General features: G+C 35.8%; 1 protein-coding gene across 4 annotated transcripts in view; it reads right to left on the reverse strand.

The window, feature by feature from the left end:
• LOC117339993 (Kv channel-interacting protein 4-like) overlaps positions 1-21,533 on the reverse strand; it is a 420,070-nt gene that overhangs the window by 335,772 nt on the left and 62,765 nt on the right. For 2 of the 4 annotated variants that reach the window (XM_033901720.1, XM_033901725.1), the window contains exon 3: positions 19,511-19,513. The exons of the other annotated variants lie outside the window; for them this stretch is intronic. In XM_033901720.1, coding sequence (XP_033757611.1) covers positions 19,511-19,513 — 3 coding nt within the window. The remainder of the gene's footprint in view (positions 1-19,510; positions 19,514-21,533) is intronic. 4 annotated transcript variants of the gene reach the window in all.

A 21,533-nucleotide genomic window follows, 5' to 3' on the forward strand; every position in this document is an offset into this window, starting at 1 on the left:
CGGCATTCACGATGGTAACACAGCGTGTCACAGTGAGACACATTCGACAGTAAACGTACCATTAGATAACAAGCCGTAGTGATGACTTGTAGGGTCAGAACTTATAGGATGTCTTCCAGTAACGTGTTTATATTAATGTATGAAAGATCAAACATTAGGGGTATCAGTGGACAAAAAACCATTTACTTAAACTAACAATGGCGTTGGATACTCGTAGATTATTCTTGCACTGATGCTATGGACCAAAATGTGTAGAATCATGAATGGAATTTAAACAATTATATAGAGGTTACACAACGAGTGGTTGTTGGATATGGAATTTATTTTAGATGAGTAAGTTACAAAAGACACAAGCTTTAGCGGGTGTCATTGTTACTTTTAAAAAAATAACTTACGTGTGTGAAATAAATTTCATATCCAAAAATCACGAGTCGTGTGACCTGTTTCTACCACAATAATATCGGCTTGAATCAAAGGGAAATGTGGTCAAGTCTTATTTCGCGTATGCAAATAAGATGTACAGATGACGGCCGGGACCCGGTGATGTGACGTCATTCGATTATTCATGACGTCAATATCAATTGCAGCTCGGGTCGAAGTTCGAATTATTGACCAATCAAAAGACCGGAAGGTCATATTCCACTAATAGAGGTTACACAACGAGTGGTTGTTGGATATGGTATTTATTTCACGCGAGTAAGTTATTTTTTTAAGTTACAAGATACATGAGCTTTAACGAGTGTCTTTGGTAACTTTTAAAAATAACTTACGAGTGTGAAATAAATTTCATATCCAAAAATCACGAGTCGTGTGACCTGTTTCTACCACAATGATATCGGGTTCGAATTCTTGACCAATCAAAAGACCGGAAGGTCATATTCCAGTAGTAGTAATAACATACATATATATATATCTAGCCCGAGTTTCCTCTGGCCCCGACACATGTCTGGTGTAGGGCCCCTACACCAGATATGATGTCAGGGCCAGAGGAAACTCGGGCTACTATTTGTACAACAATACACTGTGTTATTCCACTCTCAAGCAATTGTATAAATGTGCAGACTGTTGGATAAATATATGTTATATACCACTAGTGCTATATGACCTTCCGGTCTTTTGATTGGTCAAGAATTCGAACTTTGACCCAAGCTGCAATGTTATTGACGTCATCAATAATCGAATGACGTCACATCACCGGGTACCGACGTCACCGGTACACTTTATTTGCATACGCGAAATTATACTTGGCCACGTGTAAAATAAATTCCATATCAAACAATCACTCGTTGTGTAACCTCTATATATCCAATAGTCGGCACATTTATAAAATGGCTTGAGAGTGGAATAATACAGCGTATTGTGGTAGAAATATATTTATATAATAAATGCACCTAACTGTTTGAATACAGAATGAATTTGGTGACATTGGATCGTTTCAAAAAATACACGAGGATATCACATCAGCTGAAAGACCGTACTTGAAGGCGTAAAACCCCTTAAATGAAACAATAGAGCGAGGATGTCCTGAATCGGTACAACCATTCAAAATAAGAAACTACACGGTATATTGGGCTGTGGTCTAGTTCAGAGAGTTATACTATTACTTGAATCCACAAGAGTTCAAACTTCAAGCGGTTGTGTTACAAAGTACGAGAAACAGTTAACATTAACCAATACTAAAGAAACACAATTCTTTCATGGTATGTTTCTATCATGAAGTGTGTTTGTACTTCATACGGACACAACTAGGCTACGGAGTCCTATTGAGTTGTATGTTGACTTTCCATGGAATCGTTACACTATGCCAAGACTTAGAGCATATGTTAATAGTGTAAATTAACGACACCTTTGTGAAAGGCAAACACCAATTAACAATTACATCGCATGTTATGTGGCTTTCTCTAGAAATACACTTCAATGGAGAGAGAAATGTGTTCTCTCAATTATCGTGACAGATAAGTTCAAAGTGCTTAATAATCCAATACCTCAATAGAACATAATTTGCCATTTTCACGCTAGTTAATGGGCGATTCCATTCATGTGTTCTGTTTATCTATACTAGGTGCTGGGTTCTTTGAGTTCTTTATTGATGCTTTGCTCTCAAAAGACTGACAGACATTCAATACAGCAAAACATTGGAACATACCGGTGAATAGTTTGCACTTTAAACAAACTCTGAATACAATTCATTACATTTTTCATGAAGACGTTAACGTCGGGAGTTTAATTAACGTTATAAAGGGAATTTCTAGGAGACAACAAAATGAAGATGATATAGTGTATGGTTAACATTCTACATTGCATCATAGCATGCATAATGATTGTAAAATCTGTGCCCGATATCTTTAATGTTCAACATTACAAAACGATGGCCTCATCCTGTGCCTCAATGTGTCTAAACAGAATCAAACACCTATGACAAACTGGCTGAACTCAGAGAAAGTTAGAAAGTTCAGCTGAAGAAGTAATCCCACAGGCGTTCGTTCCATTATCTACGCCATAAAGTGTCCTAAAGAGATATGTTTTTTAATAATTGATAGCTCGCATGGCTCTACTCTACTTTTAGAAAAACAGGACAACATTTTAAAGTTACATAACGTTATTTTGATATACTTCTGATGATGATCAGAACCTTTACATTTAGATATCATAGCTATGTATTTATGCATGCTTTTTTCTAGACCCTTCGGACAGAAGACGTAAGCTTTACTGTTATCATTGTTAGGATTAACTAATTTTATTAGGCTCGATCAATGCATATCATCCTCTACATTGTGAATGGTCGTATACAATACTCCTGTCAAATGACCCACCAATACTACACATACTGACAACCACGTGTTCCTACTGTTATCGGTACATGTTCCATTTATATCATTTTAATTTATAGTGTAATATTATACATTGTGTAAGATAACAGGATTTTATATATGTTGTACAATGTATATATTTAAGTCATCTTTCTTTTCAATTCAGAACATTCATTGGAGGTAGTGTCTTTTAAAGGATCGTTCAGTAAATATTTTTGGATATTTGTTGAACATGGTTGTTGGAAATCCATAAAAAATAACTCATATGTAAAAATATGTTGTGAATTGCAGAAAAAAACATGCAGTATAAATGTAACCTTATGTTACAGTACCGATCAATGTCGACACAAAAATATCCAACTACTAACATATAGTTTTACAATTAAAAGAAACCTCAGAAAAAGAGCAAATGCACAGAAAAAACATAATTAGAATTCAAAATCGACGAAACGAGAAGTGAAGGAACAAGATATCCTGAAAAGTTGAGAGTTGTCAGTTTTGTCATCGACAACAACCATCATATAAATTTTGGCTTAAAAACCAAGCAAGAACTTAATTGTAGATTGATCAATTTAAAGATATTGGTAGGCTAATAGGTATTGAATATCCCGAGCTAGAAATGACACCAAAAAATGGAAGATTTTCTGACGAGATCATGGCGGTTACCATAAAAATTCCCCGTAGACTTCTTAAGCGCTTGAATGCATGTTTTTTTTTGTTTTTTTTATTATTATTATTATTTTTTGTCTTTTTTTTTTATCTTTCAAAATCTATAAAAAAAATTCGTAACTTTAGTATAGACAAAGTATCGTTGAATCGGCGAACCAGTCAATATTAAAAGGTGAATGTCTACCAGCCAGTAAGAAGTACGTATTTTATAGAATTTGAATTGTCAAGACCAGAAGTGCGCAGTCTGAATACCAAAGTAAGGCATGCCAAGGGAGACATTAGGGAGAAAGGTTTTTTGGAAATATTCACCGCTAACCAATGTTACAATGAGGCCGCGTGCAGATCTCATACGCTTAACAGGTACCTGAAGGAAATAATCTGTAGTGAAAATCATGATATTGGGAACAAGTAATTCAACAAGAACTGTAAGGAATGTAGGCGCGATAGTAGCATCTGGCATTTGGTTGTAAATGAGATTGCCTTAAAAAAAGGCGATGTAACACGAAAAACATTACAATTTAATCAATACATTGTCGCGAAAGTTTACATTGTCTCGGATCAAGAAAAAACCTCGCATCCTTTGGCGTTTATTGTGTGAACAGACCACATCGCTAGTGAAAAAAAAATATAATAACTAGTCAATGTTCGTTCATATGTAGAATGGATATTGACCAGACATAAACATCACAAAGAATTGAACAGTTTAGTGAGGATAGTCGGAGACACCGCATACATCTGGGCCACCCGTGGTAACCTCACGAGTACACTCGGGACCAATGGGTACCATTAACGGTGCAGTGATAGAGTGTCGTGACACCTTAACCACTTGGCCCCTTGTAAATGTTGTTGCTTAACATCATGTGGTGAGAATGTTGCCTGGTTACATGGTATGCTACCTTTCGTGTCTAAGATCAACCCATGGCATTGCAAAATTCTAAAAAAAATTATCCTTAATTATTTGTATGCCCGTTAACTGTAAAATTGCAATTATATGGAACGTCTGTTTGGGACATTGCTAAAATGAAGTATCCGTTTCCAACTCAGTTATTGAAATGTTGGTTTTAGCGTATAATGGCGAACAGGATTAATTCTGTATTTCGACAGAAAACGTGAGGTGAAAATTATTTCTCGAAGGTAATATTTCTAATGATATAAGTAGCAGCGAGTTGGAGGAAGGGTACGGATCAAAATGGTCTTTCTTGATGTTGTACAGTACATGTACACGCCAAAATATTAAACACCTTAAATTATATTTGATTATACAATGCATACACATTGTGACCAATTCCGCAATTAATTATTAAACATGATGTCGGAATATATATTTCACAATGTTATCAAATGCCTAATGTGTTCAAGAATCTAGAAGTCAGAAATAAATAGGGATAACACGTGTGGCAGTGCCTTTCACACGAAGTAAACTGCTAATGTTGGACTGATAGATCATTCCTAACTCTCTAGAGATGCTTGGGGAAAACTTCTGAATTTCACTCGATCTCAGGCGCAGTCTTATTAAATATTAATGTTATTATCAAGTTAAGTTTTATTGAAGTAAACAAAACTTCAAAATACAATTTCACTATCAATCATATAAGTATTAATAGAAATGTTCATATGTAACACCAGGCCAGCCAGGACGAGAAAAGTATTCGGGTTTTGGGGTAAAGTGTCTAACCCAAGGACACAACCACGAAAGCAAAGATCGGTCCGTCCCTCAGTTTCCCGAGAAACACAAAATTCAGTGGAATCTCTCCAACCGACCATCTCTATTAACTATATAGGAGACCCTCTGTTTAAGCGACCATTTCTATCCCCCAACTTTGTCCTCTGTTGGCGAGATCAGCTACCGTAAATTTTCTTCTGACGATCAAATCAAATTATCATAAATGACAAGAAGTCTCCAAAAATGTCTTCCATTCCCATTTTTCTCTGATAACACCTTGTACGAAACAACTTTACTTTTTTGTGAAAAGGGACGGAAGGATGGGCGAAGGATGGGCGAAGAGACCTTCTTGCAATTGAGAGATTTTTCAGACTTTTTGACGAATAAAAATACGTAATTTTACATGAGTATATAACAATGAGGTATTAAACAGTAAACTAACTGTATTTTCAATAAGCAATTATACGTTGATCTGTTGTAGTAAAGTATAAAAGACGCACATATTAAACCATTAAAAATGAATATGAAATTAATAACATATATATATAAATAAATATATACAACAAAACGTTTTTACAACATAACGATATTTATTGTTGTTTATACCCACTATATATGTCACTGTTCCATGTTCTATGTCTATAATTATGTGATCGTTTGTAATTTACCTGTGTCTTGATAAAGGCGCAGATTGCCTCGAAAATTCGACAATTTACTTGCCTGTACTGTCGATATTTCTACTTGACAATTATATATAAATATATATATAAATATTATTTGTCGAATCATTGATAAAGCTATGCCATACAGATATTTTAGTCATTCTCTAAAAGAGCCATAATACTATGCCGGAAGGGGAGCAACTCGTACATGTCTCAGTTGTTCAAACATAAGTGTTCTTTATACCACACACTTAATTACTGAAACATCTAATGACAAGACAAAATCAGGTAAACTTAAGTACGCATTTTTTTTAAAGGTGTAATAGAACCATAATTAAAAATTCTTACTTGAGCAAGTAGAGGTATTGGCGAACCATGCATGTACATGTACTGTACAAATGTACGTGTTTGCAAAGTAAAACTGACGTGCAAATATAAGACAAAGAGTACATTTTACTCTAGTCAGTATGTTTAGTACTTATTGATCGGACCACCATATCAGGTAGGATAAGTTAAAAGTTGTGCCACATTTCCTCGTAAAATACACAATCAGCCAGATCGTATCTCTGTTCGTGTCTTAGATATGGCCTTTATGGGACCAACCAAGCTATAGGTATAGACGGAAATCGGACTGTTATAGCATTGCCGGTTACGTTTGACCCTAATTTGCTGTGATAGGCTATAAAGATAAAACTTATTCAGCTCCGTACAAGTTATATCCTCCAAAAGGGAGTCCCTGTCCCGTTACACAACTATTTTATATCCACGGTGTTTCTGACTGAATCTGTATCATTCAATTACCTTATCCCTGATCTGGGAACCACCGATAAGACAAAAGTTCAACTATTAAAGCCAATCGAGTTGAGATTGATTTTTGCTTAAAATGTAAAACAAGAAAGTTCAGCTGTCCTATTCAGATAACAAATATCCCTTTGGCTACGTTATCATGACGTCACAAGTTACATATGGTACATTCCGATGATGTGCAATGCATACGGGATTTTTCAAAAATCCTCTATTTTTCCAATTTTTCCCAAACGCATTTCGTGATTTTCCACATTTTTGTCAGGAAACACATAACAAGATTTTTCTTTTTCAGAGTAGACGGGACTAAAACTTGAAAATAAATCGATGGATGAAAATATAATGACAAATACATAGACAAGAAACGTCTAAATGTTTATACAACAATATTTCAAAGCAATTTTAACAAGGAGAAAATATAGCACTTATCTTAGAAAGACACATCTAAAATCAATGGTTATCTTAAATTAGAACTCCTTTTGGATAACCTAGGACTATGGTGTATAGGGATATATATTGAGGTTTGAATTAACTTTTGTTATTTACATTTATCTTCTCCCTAGAAAGATACTTGATGTTTAGGTTGACTCTCATCTGTCAGACGGTTATTAAACACCCAATAGTTCGAGAGAAGAAGAAGACCTTATACCTAGTGTATTAATCCAGGTGAGTCCCAATATCACAATATAGAAGGACGGTACAATGTACATGTATAAAAGAAATAAATAATTAAAATGCAATTTTAATATCATTTATACATGCTAAGGAGTAAATTTAGATATATTTTGAAATATGTAGCATATATTAAAGGCTTAATATAGTCCCTATTAAGGGGTTTCATAATGGAGTGAGGGCGCAGGGTTATGGAGGTGAAAGGTCACGCGCAGAGATTTTACTATATATACCTATTACACGGTAACAGTAGCTACCCAGCCACTGAAACAGACTGCATCACTGTAATGGACACAAGTCAAGGTCAGTTTGTGTTTACATAATTTTAAGGTTGGAATTTATCTACCCGCCTCCTCCCCAGCATCCTCCTTTTGTTATACTATTTTACTTGTTATCAATTTTGAACATTTTATGTCGACTTGATTATGTCAAGGAATTTTCTGGAAATTGTATGTGGTCAATTTTTAAGTGTTTTTTTTTTTTTTTTTATGTAATTTAAGTTGATAGTTGAAAGAGGCGGTTTTGTATCCCCACCTTGGACCAAAGTTCGATTCATATGGTTGATTTTATGAATATCAACTTGTATTGGAAGATTATTTCAATTGTCGTTTAATAAATAAACGGCCAATTTCAATTCAATCGATGGTTTTAGTTGTTTGTCTTCTTTTGTCAACAAGCTTGTCATGTCCGAAGTCATGTATAAATCTTACTTAATAACTTCAAGGCGTTTCTCGAAAAGTAGTGGAATAATTAAGTAAGTTTTGTCTATGATATGGCCTAAAATTTTACCTTCAAATGCATAAAAGCAGTATGATCGGCATAGAAAATTGGTTAAGTTCTCCCGATAAGTAAAACACTTTGCACATTTAGATTTGCATGTTTAATTCAGAATATCGTTTCTACTCTAAAAGTAGTTTTTCACCTGTGCATTCCCGTTGCCATGAGATGCAGCGAAACACCAGAGGAAGGGAAACAACTCTCATATAATTTTGTGCATCGTCGAACATCGATTGATACCCGCAATGTAGTACTATGAACCCATCTTGATATTAGAGAATACGACACGGCCAGGAAATATTGAATCGATTGTCATTAAAAATGACACGAGTAATCTTTGTGCTACCATTTGCTTTTTTGCAAAAACTACCTAATGTTTTCTTTTTTTTCTCTCGATATAACAATCCTTTTAAGAAAGAAATGCATGTTTTTCAAAACCCGATTTTTTTTAAAAATCAGGGTTAAAAAATGCCACAGTCCTCTGTAAATGTTAAGTGGTACCAGAGAGAATATCTTTAGTTGAAAAATCTTTAACTGAGTGAAAGAAACCTATTTTTCGGGGAAATTGAATGAAATCCAACAGGTATTTTTTGTATAACTTTTCTTGAAGTGATACATATTAGATCGTGGAAGAGTAAAAGCTATCTTGCCATGAATTTAAGATAATGAAATACATTACTGTGGTTTCTCTTTTGATCAAATCGAATTAAGTTATCTCCCCTATACAGCTGTATTTCTTGTATCACAGTCCATCATGCCCACTGACTAAATCTAAAGGAAGAGGGTTAGGGTTACCCAAAGGTAGGTCTGACGTTCGATTGGAAATCTTTTTCTCAGGGGATAGAATTTTATGGATATTTTCCCTTTCGTCTATTCACATATACGAATGGTTAGGGACACAAACCGCATAAAATTTAATAACGAGGGTCCCCATTATAGAGTTCCCTCCCCTAGGTACATCTGTCTAGTAGCACACGTAACGTTATATACAGCGGGACGTCGTTGTGTCAGTAATGAGACAGACAATTTGGCAATGCTGCCTTAGGGATAAATATATCGGTCTAATACCAGACAGCTATTTTAGGAATAACGCCACACTGAGAATAACCAAGTGTCAACCAGAGTAAGTATCAAGTCTAACGTATTTCTTCTGGGAATGAGTGTAAAATGTTTGCTTGGTTTAATAAATTCTTCATCAAACTGAAGGAGTAATAAAACACTTTAATTATCAACAATATTTGTAAAGTATACTTATTGAAGAAACTATTTGAAAGAATACTGTAGACATTATTATATTTTGCAGTCATCTTAATTGATTGATTTTTTCCGCTAGAAGCATTTCGCTAAATTATTATTTTCTATTGAAGAAATTGTGGGTGAGCTAATTCATCATTCCGCTCAATATGTTTTACGTGCTGTTGGGTTATGCGCTAATATTTGAGTGCAGCAAAGTAAGTTTACAATAGTGTAATCTTTATTTATAAACTTTTTATTTATCTATTCATTCTTATTTTCATTTTTTTTTCATTATTTATTTTATCGAGTGCAGTAAAGTAAGTTTACAATATTGTAATCTTTATCTATAAACTTTTTATTTATCTATTCATTCTTATTTTCATTTTTTTTCCATTATTTATTTTATATATATATAATGTACAACACACTCATCAAACCAGATTATAGAATACTCATGCCATTTTGAAGTATCCGTGTGATAAACCTTAGAATATGGACTCGATTCTTCAATGAAGATACATATGTGGTGGTGGTGCAAGTTAAAACTGGTGTATCTCACTGCATGCCATATGTCTTTTGTCGTACTTTTTCGTGATCGGGGTGAAGTTTCTCCGACTACACTTACCATTTGTAAGATTGATTAAATGCCTAAATTAAATCTCATTTGTAAAACCAATCATCAATTAAACTTTTTTTTCATGTATAATTTTTTAAAGAGATAAGGTAGCTCTCTGTATTCTGTATCCAATAATACGAAGGAAGACTGTTTTTTGGGTGGTTTTTTGGTACGGGTTGTTTGACCGGATGCTTTTGTTCAAATAAGAATTTCGAAATATTTACCTTGTTGTAGAAACATAATGTTCAATCAATTAAGGACGAGTTATAAATGTATACATATATTTAGTTTGATATTAATCAACATAATTATGTTACAAAGCAGACGTAGAAAACACAGCTAATCAGAGTTGCCTCATTAACATAAGTTTTGCCGTACCTTTTTCATGTTATATATATCAATACATATATTATAACTATCAGAGATTAATAAAAACAATTTTTTTTAAAAAACATTTGACAAAAAACACTTCTGCCAAAGCTGATTCCAGGATAGGACACTAGGTGGGTATTTTTGATACAAGATATATCGGTTGAAGTGTATTACCATTGTGTGTTTAGTTTGTCATCACCTTTCATTTCATCTCCTAATCACTACTGCATTGTAAACGTAATTAAAGGTTGAACTTTATAACCTGTGTTGTCAGTCATTGATCCGTAGTCGGCTATAAAAGTCGAGACAGAACCATAGAGTGGTCCACATAAAATCTTTAACACGAGTAGCGCCCCTTAGTGCGTACGTGGCTCATGGCTGTTGTATCAGTTTAAACTAATTGAAATTCTTTTCCCCTAAAACTGTCAAAATTCAATTTGAAAGTCTGTTTTATAGTCCTAACCATAATAAGCCAGATACGAATCTATCTTTTACTTCAACTACTTCATGCCATGTATACGCGTGGAAATGATGCATTCAGCAGCACATTTGGAAGATGTTTTAATTAAACTCGGTGATAGACAAACATTTGCTGAAACATTTGCTGTCTTTTCATAACATAAACATCACGTTCTGTTTGTAAAGTCAGTTTTGATTGAGTAAAAGAGCTGCATAGTTATTTATCGAAGTTGATAAGTACCAATCACTTGGGACTAATCAATGAACATCAAAATTATGAGAAAAAACTTCGTCCATGGTTTACCCAAGAGTACATATACTTTTTTTTCAATAATAATCAAATAAAACAATTGTAGTTTTATTACAGGAATCCAATTCAAATGTTTGTTTTTGAAATGAAATATTCATGTAAATTGCCCAAACAGCGATCCAATGTAATTTTGCTCACTTTGTATAAATGCAATCTAACAAAAACACAATACAACTGAAGAAAATGGAGAATATTACTGGTCTTGCGTCAACGCTCTCGAGAGCTCCAATCAATGAGCTGACAACATTATGCGACTTAAAAAAAACATCCAAATGTCTGTTTAAAAAAAAGTAGGGACAGATATCACCGATAACTTCTACTCCGTTTTTTTTTAATTTTGTTGCCAAAACAACAATATGTAACGGAAACATTGAGTGTTCCAACGAAGGCTTCTTTCTTGTTATTGAGATGAAAGAGGAACTTAAGCTTTCTGGTAAGCAATTCCACGTGGACAGATGACCCCTGAATTCTAAAGGGTCACACACCGTAAGTCCTCTTATACCGTCATCAGACCAATGGCTTTCTGGCGATCCTGGAGGGAATCAATATGGCCAACATATACCGGACCAGCACGCTAGCCGGACATCTACACCGAGATACCATCTTCATCATGAGTCCATGTCACGCAAGTTAAGTTCATTACCCCTTGCTTTGTGGTCTATGTGATGGCATCAACACACTTCTCCGTGAAAATATACACATCTGTGTATTCTGAAACATCTTAACCGAAACTTGAAAGGAACCCAGGAAATTATCCATGACAGTGTTAGATTTTCGGTAAAATATTCGAATAACGTAAATTATAATAAATTTTCATCGTATTCACGTTTTATTCGTTGGGTTTCCCCTCTTTGTTCACGATAAAATTTCTCAGTGTGGAATTATTTCCGGTGTTATACATGTTGGTAAAATCCGTAGCGATAGCCTTTTTCTTTGCATTTCTTTATAAAACTGTATTTGCATCGGTCTAACACTTAGACGGAGGTGTCGGAACATTGCATTATAATCAGCACTGGAAGGATTTGTACGGACGATGCTTAGCCACCTGTGGGTCATCTAAAGGACCATTTTATAGTCTATTTCACCGAAATGCCATGCCGCATACACGTACCATGATATCTGCCCGTCATCATATACTACGGTAACACCGGGATAGGCCAGTTATGTTTTGTTTTACATCCCGTTTACTGTTAGTAAAGTGTCATCAGAGACGTGGTAAATACAATGAGTTAAGAAAACAGATATAAGATCCCACATAATGGTATACATAGTCGTCCGTTGTATACGGGGGGGGGGGGGGGGGGGGGGGGGGGGGGGGGGGGAATGGCGTCAAGTCACATGCAGCACGGATCGGTTGACGTTCTTCAGCTTCAGCTATTATATTGTTCTTTTAGCCATTCATTTCGTTTGTTTTCTTTCTCACTTATTTCTGTATATATCTTTAGCTATCGAATTAGAAATAGGATAATGTCATTTTGAATGATGTAGTATGTGACATTTGCGATTCATGTAGCATAACTATTGTTTTTTCGTTTAACTGCTCACCATCATGAAGATAGAAAACACTGACCAATCGACAGTAAATAAAACTTGACCTCCATTGATGACGTCATAAGGTTTCAACGTGTTTGAGTAAAGAAGATCTGCTGTAGTGTAAGACTGCCAAAGTGACTCCAAAAATAATAACTGGGGAACTGCGATGATTTGAAATGACGCCAATAGTTTGAATTCGATATCAAACTTGCTTACAGACTAAATCTCGACCTAACCAAATTATGAGTAAGCTCCCTTAGCCCGTTCACTGCAGTTTAGCAGCAACCGAATACCATCTTAGTACTGTGTGTTATAGTTAACTAGGTTTTTGACATCGTTTGATTAAGGCATATTCTCCTTGAATACATAAGCCGTGATAATTCAAAGACATCATCGAGTGTAAATAACATTCGATTCGTAAGGTGAAGTAAGAACGATGTAAGTGTGCCGTACTCATGAGCTTTCGCACGTGCATACTTCGCACAGGTAGTACAAAGGGCGTTTGACAGTACTGAAACACACGTACGGCAGATATACGGCGTATTCAGAAACATTCGAAGCAAATGCGACGCCCGTGCTTTATCCTTACGTCTCTCTTACTTTTAATAGTCAACACTCGTGTGGACGCAGTGGGCATACTGTCGTCTTAACTGTTCTTTACATCCCTGCGTCGACACACTTGCGTCCTTTAAGTTTCTTGGAAATCGTTTAGATTGTTGTGATGTATTATACGAATTCTCTTGTTCTATTCCGTTACGACACGAACCTGCTGCGAATTGTCACGATGCGAAGCGAGGATTCCCATCAAGTTCGCGCCAGTCCTCACATGGCCATCACGATATGGTATCACATCTAGCCGTATTCTGTTGCGATCTCGTACGCTCATTAAGTGAAGTTGAGCTTTCCGACGATTTAATGCAACATTTGGGGGAAGAATATCACGCTGTACACTCTCATCCCGTCCAGATATGTATGTACCGAATGTATGTAATTAATTTATATGTTTTGCTGCTTTCTTGTTATGTAGGTATACACTAATTATCGTAACATTCAAACAAATATATTTACATTTGGTGCTGCGGTCTCCCATAGCCTCAAAATAAATCTGGACTGCATCTTTGAACGGATAGATGCAGTAAAGATCACAAGTTGTGATTGTTACGCCATTTTGATTAACGTCATGGAAATGCTTCGCTAATCGCTATGCGCTACGAAGGAATCAGGAACCATTCTATTTATCTGTCACCCAGATCCAGATTCCATAGATATTGACAATAAATACAATCTAACAGGCGTTTAATTGTTCCATATGAGATATTATTTTACAACGTTTATTACAACACACTTATCCCTATTTAATCTCTTATTAAATTCATGTTGTCCTGTCAGGTATTTTTTCTACTATTATTTGAGTCTAATAACGCCCTAATATTACTCCCGTCCATTGGTGTGGTTGATATGATTACATACGTTTGTGTACGTTTATAGAATCGCTGTAAACCTTAAGGAAACCGTATTACCAGGAATTCGGATTTGCCTCGTTTATATAGGCGTCCGAAACTTCATTAGAATCTTTATTGACAGCACTTTAATGCTGGCTCAAGAAATTACTGAATTAAGACTGTATACAAACTTCTGATTACCACTGTTAGTACGTTAAGGTCATGGCTCAACAGTGTACAGTACAAGTTCCCATTCCATACCTAAGGAAAGCAATCGTTATCTTGTAACGATTGTGTTGTTAAGACTGAATAGTTGTGAAGTACATAGGGCGTAAATCGTTATGACTAGGTCCCATAGAAAATACTCCGAAAATGGAATCGTGAGAAGGATTGAATTTGACCGCCAACAACTTTTTTGAGTAACGACTCGATCTTCCAACAGACTATTGGCATGCTCATGGGAACAAACTGTGCCACTCTGTGGCCGACTTGTTTTTGTTTTCATCCTGTAGAAATTTAACTCATGGACACCACATATTCAATATCAGCCGCTTACTTCGATCTTTCCTTGCAATGTTACCAACAGGAACAGATTACAACTAGGGTACATGAAGAGCACGATGAATAATAAATCTTTTCCGAACCATTAATTTCCCATTTCTAAATAACAACATCCCTGTATTCCTTACCTTATAGTCAAGGTTTTCCCCATTACTATTCGTATCAAAATTACAGTGATACATATCGACTACTGGCAACAACACGAAAGACACAAGGTTTTGAAAGGTATAGGCTGATGGAGACCACGGTAATGTTTTCTGGTAGGCATTATGGTCGCATGGGGAAATATTAAATTTTCCTTAGTAATATGAAGTATAAACCAAGTATACTATCTTAACATTTTTTTACTACCTATGACAAGATATCTCAGGAGAAGCGGGATAGGACTGTGTCCGATAAGTTGACAAATAGAGACCAACATTCCACATTAGTTCTTAACCTCATACATGTACCATGACCATGAACCATCAAATACAGAATGTGGACAACTCCAGCCTCCAGACGAAATATAAAGAAGATCTACCCGGAGTTAAAACATTTATCTACCCGGTAGTATGTCCAAACAAGTGATGGGTTACGATCAATGATAATGGCAGTCAGTCACGCCAGTGTCGTGAGGTGTGGCAGTAAAACATTCTTAAGTAGGAAGGTCATTTTATTGATTGAGATATTAGTCTACAAACATAGATAGACGACGAAGGACATTTAACAAATACACCACCAGACTCTGACACTTGGTTTGTACACAAGAGGCCAATTTAGTTATTTATGCATTCCGGAATGTGTCATTGGAATACGATATAATGCTGGACCTGTCTATCAAGTATTGTAATATTAAAAAAATATCTGTATCTTGCTACTCCGGGTTGTCGAACGCGTGAACCCACACGTGCCGTGAGATACGTCTTGAGCTGCATACACAGACAAGACAGTGATGAACAATATAATTGTTACAAACTTCATTATACCTAGGTAGATAACATTTACGTCTTTCCGTGGTAGAGGTATATATTACAAAGATACATCATACAATGCAATGACAAAATATATGTGAAAACTACTCCCTCAAATATAGGTAATTTATATACAATTTATACAACACATAGTTTGCACTTCACACGGTATAAATTATACACTTCCAAACTATTATTACATAATGCGTTTGATTTTCCTTAACTATACACATAAGCTATATTTTGAATTGTTATTTGACTCAATATATAGATGTACAATAACCAAATTTGTCTGTTTTTCCAAAAAGATTAGTTATAAAACATGTTTAACCGTGAATGCTAGCCATGAACTGTTGCCCGATCACGCGCTGCCTAATTCAACGCGCCTAATTACAAACGTTCAGATGACAATGACTACACTACTTGTCGTCTGTTTGTAAACATCGGTCGACTGTAAACATGGTTTCTAGATTTGAAGACATCAACGATGACGGGCTTTTAAATCCCATAGAGAACAGAGACTCAGCTAATACCAAGAATATCATTAAGGGTTTTGTGAGGATTATGCATGCTTATTGCGAATCAAAAGATGTACGAAGCAGCGACTTTGAGCCAGCGGGCAAATATCAGACTTAAACGAAAAACTGAAGAGGTTTTACGCTGAGTTAAGGACACAAAAACGGAGGCTGTACATTAAGAAATATTCGCTTTCGGTAAGGTAGATGTCCAGTTCAATTCCATAGATCAGTCCATCAAGTCTTTATTCATTATCACTAAAGTTGTAACTTGCTGAAATACTCCTACCTTTACGTTATTAAATTTTGAATTTTAGACTGGTTTTTTGTTGTAATTTATTCACCTCAATGGTCAGATAATAAAACAGTTGTTTCGTGCCTCATCAGTCAACAGTCAAAACAGTTTTTCACCCGGTGTTGGTACTGAGAAGGTGAGTGCCAAACACCTCGTGAAAACAGTTTTGACTGTCGACTGATGAGACATGAAACAACTGTAAACTATTGCACGGCTAAATGACTATTGTTCAGTCACGTGCGAACTATTGAACACCTGTGACGTTCCGAAATTTTGTCCTACCCTTTCGAGTGTCTAAGTCACTTAAATGTCAACACTGCCCACTTCAGTCATGGTGACTTCTAGGCCTACAGTTAAGTCGAAATGGCAGTGATTCTAACTTGGTTTAAGTGATTATGTAATAAAACAAGTATATCATTGGTGTCTGTGCAATAGTCCAGAATATTTTACCCTCGGTACTGGTAATCGCGACCGATGTTCTATTGGACTCGGCCTTCGGCCTCGTACAATAAAATTGGTCGATTACCAGTACCTCGTGTCAAAAATTCTGGAGTATTGCATAGACACCTATGATATATGCGTATACTATTGCACGGCTTAAATGACTATTGCACGGTCACGTGCGAACTGTTGAAGACCTGTGACGCTTTGAAATTCGGTCACGTGCGAAATATTGAACACCTGTGACGTTTCGGAATGTCGTCCTAACCTTTCAAGCGTCTAAGTAACTCATATGTCAACACTTCCGACGACAGTAATAGCGACTTCTACGCTTACAGAAAAGTCTTGATGTCAGTGATTCTAAGTGTGTTGTAGTGATTATGTAATAAAACAAGTATATCATAGGTGTCTGTCCTTCGACCTAGTGCAATAGAACATCGGTCGATTAACAGTACCGAGAGTCAAATATTCTGGACTATTGCACAGATACACGGTATATTTGTGTACTGTACTGTACTTACCGTACCATACCGTACTGCACTGTACTGTACTGTACTGTACTGCTTTACATTATACCGTACTATACTATACTATACTATACTGTATTGTACTGCTCTGTTCTGTACTGTACTGTACTCACTGTACTGTACACACTGTATTATAATGCACTGTACTGTAATGCACTGCACTGTTTTGTGCGCTAAAATATGATTTAATAACAAATATGAAACGAGTTACTAGTATATAAGATTCATTTTTGATAGGGTTTTTTATTTTGAAATCACAAAGAGAACGTTAATTTTGAAAGAAACGATAATTGCCGGGAAAATAAAATTGTATAATCAGGCTGAAGACCATAATGTCAAATCAGAGATTCGAACCTAGGTCGGGTGGCCTCGCTAAAAAGGCGATTGGGACATCCACTTCGCCTGCCGACCAAATGAAATTACACGACGCATAACTTAGAACATTATATAATACGATCGTAGCATGCCACACGTATCAGCATTGCAGTATTAACAACAACACATCGTCTTATCCATGGTCCATTACCACCAATTCCAGATAACTGACTGTCAGTGCGTTGGCGGTAGAGACCCTGATAGCTATTATCAATATTTCAGGCGGTGTCGATAGGATTCTGTAAGGTATCATTGAAGAGGAGCATGAACGCTCTGTAACACTTCCAATATCGCTGATTTAGCATCGCAACAAGACTATCACTTCATTGAAGGTTACGTCGACTTTTTATATGGAATATTTAGAATGTTATTAGGCAGTTCTAATAAACAATGCTAATTAGACCATAGAGCGTTAACGGCTGATCATTGGTGAAACGTAATGCTACATAACAGACATGCCATCTTAATACAAATGGGGATCTCAGAACACGTTATTTCATTTTCGTTTCATATAATTTTTTTTCTTATGCGTTCTTCCACGAACTATGTACATTTTGTAGATAAGAGAGAAACGGGTAGTCCGCATATCACAGTTCTTTTTATTGATCCCAAGGTCAAAAGATCGGAGCCGCAGACGCCATAATAAAGCTTTGTCCTTGAGTAAGACACTTTACTCTTGCTACTCTTTTCCACCTGAACACCTGAGTATGGCAGGGTTTGTTTTGTACATTAGGTATTCGTTCTGTTGCAATAAAGCAATAGCCATTGTAAATACAAACCCGTAAGAAGCAATGGTAACATTACAACTTCCAACACACAATTATCATACAATGTTTTAAACACAGGCGCTAACAGACTCTCTCAACAAACACATCAGCATCCAGAATATTACCCCCAACACCACCTCGCTACCCCAACACACATGTGCAACAATACAATTCAGATGTGCTGGAGGAGATTCCGCACTCTCCTGTTTTCTGTATAAATTTTCCGTTGATTTCTGAGAATATGAAGTTGTTAGGAAATATTAAATGCTTTTTAAACGAAAAACTTTAAACCAAACTTAAGTTTAAATATTGTTCTAAACTTCTACAAAGTAGATTTTCAGGTCAAACTGGCAGTTTCTGACTGTATGCTGGATTTCAACATGATTTGCCCCTATCGTCATTGAAAATTAGCCGCATACTGTCAAAATAGTTGCAGGATGCATTTTACTAACTGTTCGGCTTTCACTGTATTCATCATTTAATTCTATTACAAAACTAGTATATGACCAACATACTAGCTCCGACTAGTGGGAATTCCCCTTAAATCTAATGGTAGGGTATATGCCCGGAGAGGTCGCTAGTTCGAGCGCCAGCGTGGACAGGTACTGTATTTTTCTGATATTTTTCATTAATCCTTCCTATTAAACACGTTTACAAGATATTGTGCAAATATCTCGGCACGCCGTTATAAAAGGCATTGAAATGTACAATGAAAATCTGTTATCTCCCAATTGACTTAACTGTTGACCTGTTGGTGGCCTTTGCCGTACAAACAATTGTGTCCAGAAGTCATGATCGCTTTGGTGATGACGTGATCATTGAATTGGTTGTCCATCACTTCCTTCCAATTGGCCGCCATTGTTGATTGATTAAAGTGTTCCCTTAACATCGATCGATGGTCTTTTTGCTGTTGTAATCAATTATTCCTCACCACCAACACTGGAGATGAGAAACTGTTTAATGTAATAATTTTATCTTGTCAAAACGAAAGCGAAATATAGCGTGATATGTCCGAAATCATTATCAAAGGTGAAAACATGTCAAAATCAACCCACTTACTACCATAATGGTTTTTGTTGCACATTGTGTTATTATGATGTATGTCTTAACACTGTTCCTAAAGATTAATTGTTTTGTAATTGTATTATGGACTGATGGTGACCTTTATCATTTATAGCATGGCAAAACTAATCGTACCTATGTGTTTAAGTAGACACCTTGTTGAATTTAAAATATCTGAAGTGATATTCGTGAGGTTTTGTTCTCAGTCTCATCACAGTAGCTCTTATGAAATGATATTTGTTTTGCTATTTTAATGACTCAAATTGCACAATTGTCTTTAAATCGTAGATATTTTGATTGGTGTAACATGCTATTGTTTGAAACATTCTTAACAAACAAATTACACGTAGCGATGTACGGTCTGTCTTTGAAAATACATATGATAAACTAAATATAGTCAATTGGAAGTATCTAAAAAGTTGTAGTTAATACATAACACCTTTAAATAGGAAACCAGTCACGAATACAACACTTTGCCAGGCAGCTGTTTTGTGCTTCTATGAATCGTCAGTGATGCTAGGGACCAAAAATGGTAGAAATTCTGAAAGGGAATTATCAAGAACATATCTGAAGATATAGAAGGAGATGGATTTTTTTATCCATAATCTATGTAATTTCGTATACATTTAAACAGATCATGATAAACGTGTCTATAGTGTGGGAACGGTGCCAATTCTGAAGGAATTCTAAAACGACATCAAGGGTAATAGCAAACCTGGAGGACCTACAGTCTATCTGTATATATAACTTACCATACATAAATCTTAACTGATTGTACACGACTAAACAACACTTTTAAGTAGTAATGTTGTAAAGCAATAATAGATAGAAATGCATCATACAGATGTTTTGTCCTCCTAGAACTCGTCTTCGTTGGCAGCGGCCTAATTTGAGGAAATTCGCAAGGGAAGTTCAAAAACAAGATGGTGTCCAATCGCCAGTAACCGCTTATAAAGCTTCTTTCCATCAAATGTCGGATTCCAAGGAAACTGGCCTTTTTGAAACACATCATTCATTCAGTTCATCCTTTATAACATATTTCAAAACAGTTTGAGAGTTATACATTATATCCAAAATTAATTAAACTTCATTTCATACAACTGCATCGATAGGACTCGTAAATGTCAGTGCAGATTAAAGCCGCCGACAAAAAAAGATATGAAAATAGGTCGAGAGAAATGTTGAAATATGGCTAGGTAAAGGTGGGACAAGCGACCGATAATGCAATAAATGTTATAATTTCATATAATTTAATTTCACTATTAAAACGAATTTATTATGCCAAGCAGGTCCGCTGCAGCTACGGCACTGCAGATGTGACACTTCTTTTCAGCAAAGGCAACGCATGCATGCTTTTTGAAATCTAATTGTAAGGGATCCTAAAGATGTGTGAACATACAACGCAAAGTTTTAATACTCATCACCTTTTCTTCTTCCCGTAACATGAAGCTGAAAATTGTCATTTGGTGTTAACCATGTTCTATCTGATTTAAGAAATTGAAAATTATAGTCGTTTATTTGGACAGAAGCCAAATCAATGAGCTTGCACTAAAGACATATTTGCAATTGAGTCCCGCACGCAGAACAGAAACACATGTCGAGTCGTGCTGGTTCATAGATCAATGAGTTCATACAAATGCCATTATGACTTGATGAAGTGCAAATCGATCACTACATATCCTTAGTCAGTTACGTTGTACATGTATATATACACTAGCATTGCCGAGAGATGTTACCGGTGAGGATGAAACAAGCTACCCTCCGTTCATTCATCATTCTTTGTGGACCATCCATATCATCCCACTCAAAGTGTTTGAGAAGCAAGAATGCCAGTAAAACATACCCAAGAGACTTGGTATCATATCACGCAATCAATGGTTTAATTTGCTACAATAACGACACAGAAACGTTACATTGTTCCTTTGTGGATTATGTTTTATCTTTAAAGAGCTATTCTAATCGTAATAAAATTAATGCCTCATTTTCATTCAGCAAGCCATGGTTAAGTATTC

The sequence above is a fragment of the Pecten maximus genome, chromosome 12 (genome assembly GCF_902652985.1).
Source record: "Pecten maximus chromosome 12, xPecMax1.1, whole genome shotgun sequence".
NCBI classification, from domain to species: domain Eukaryota; kingdom Metazoa; phylum Mollusca; class Bivalvia; order Pectinida; family Pectinidae; genus Pecten; species Pecten maximus.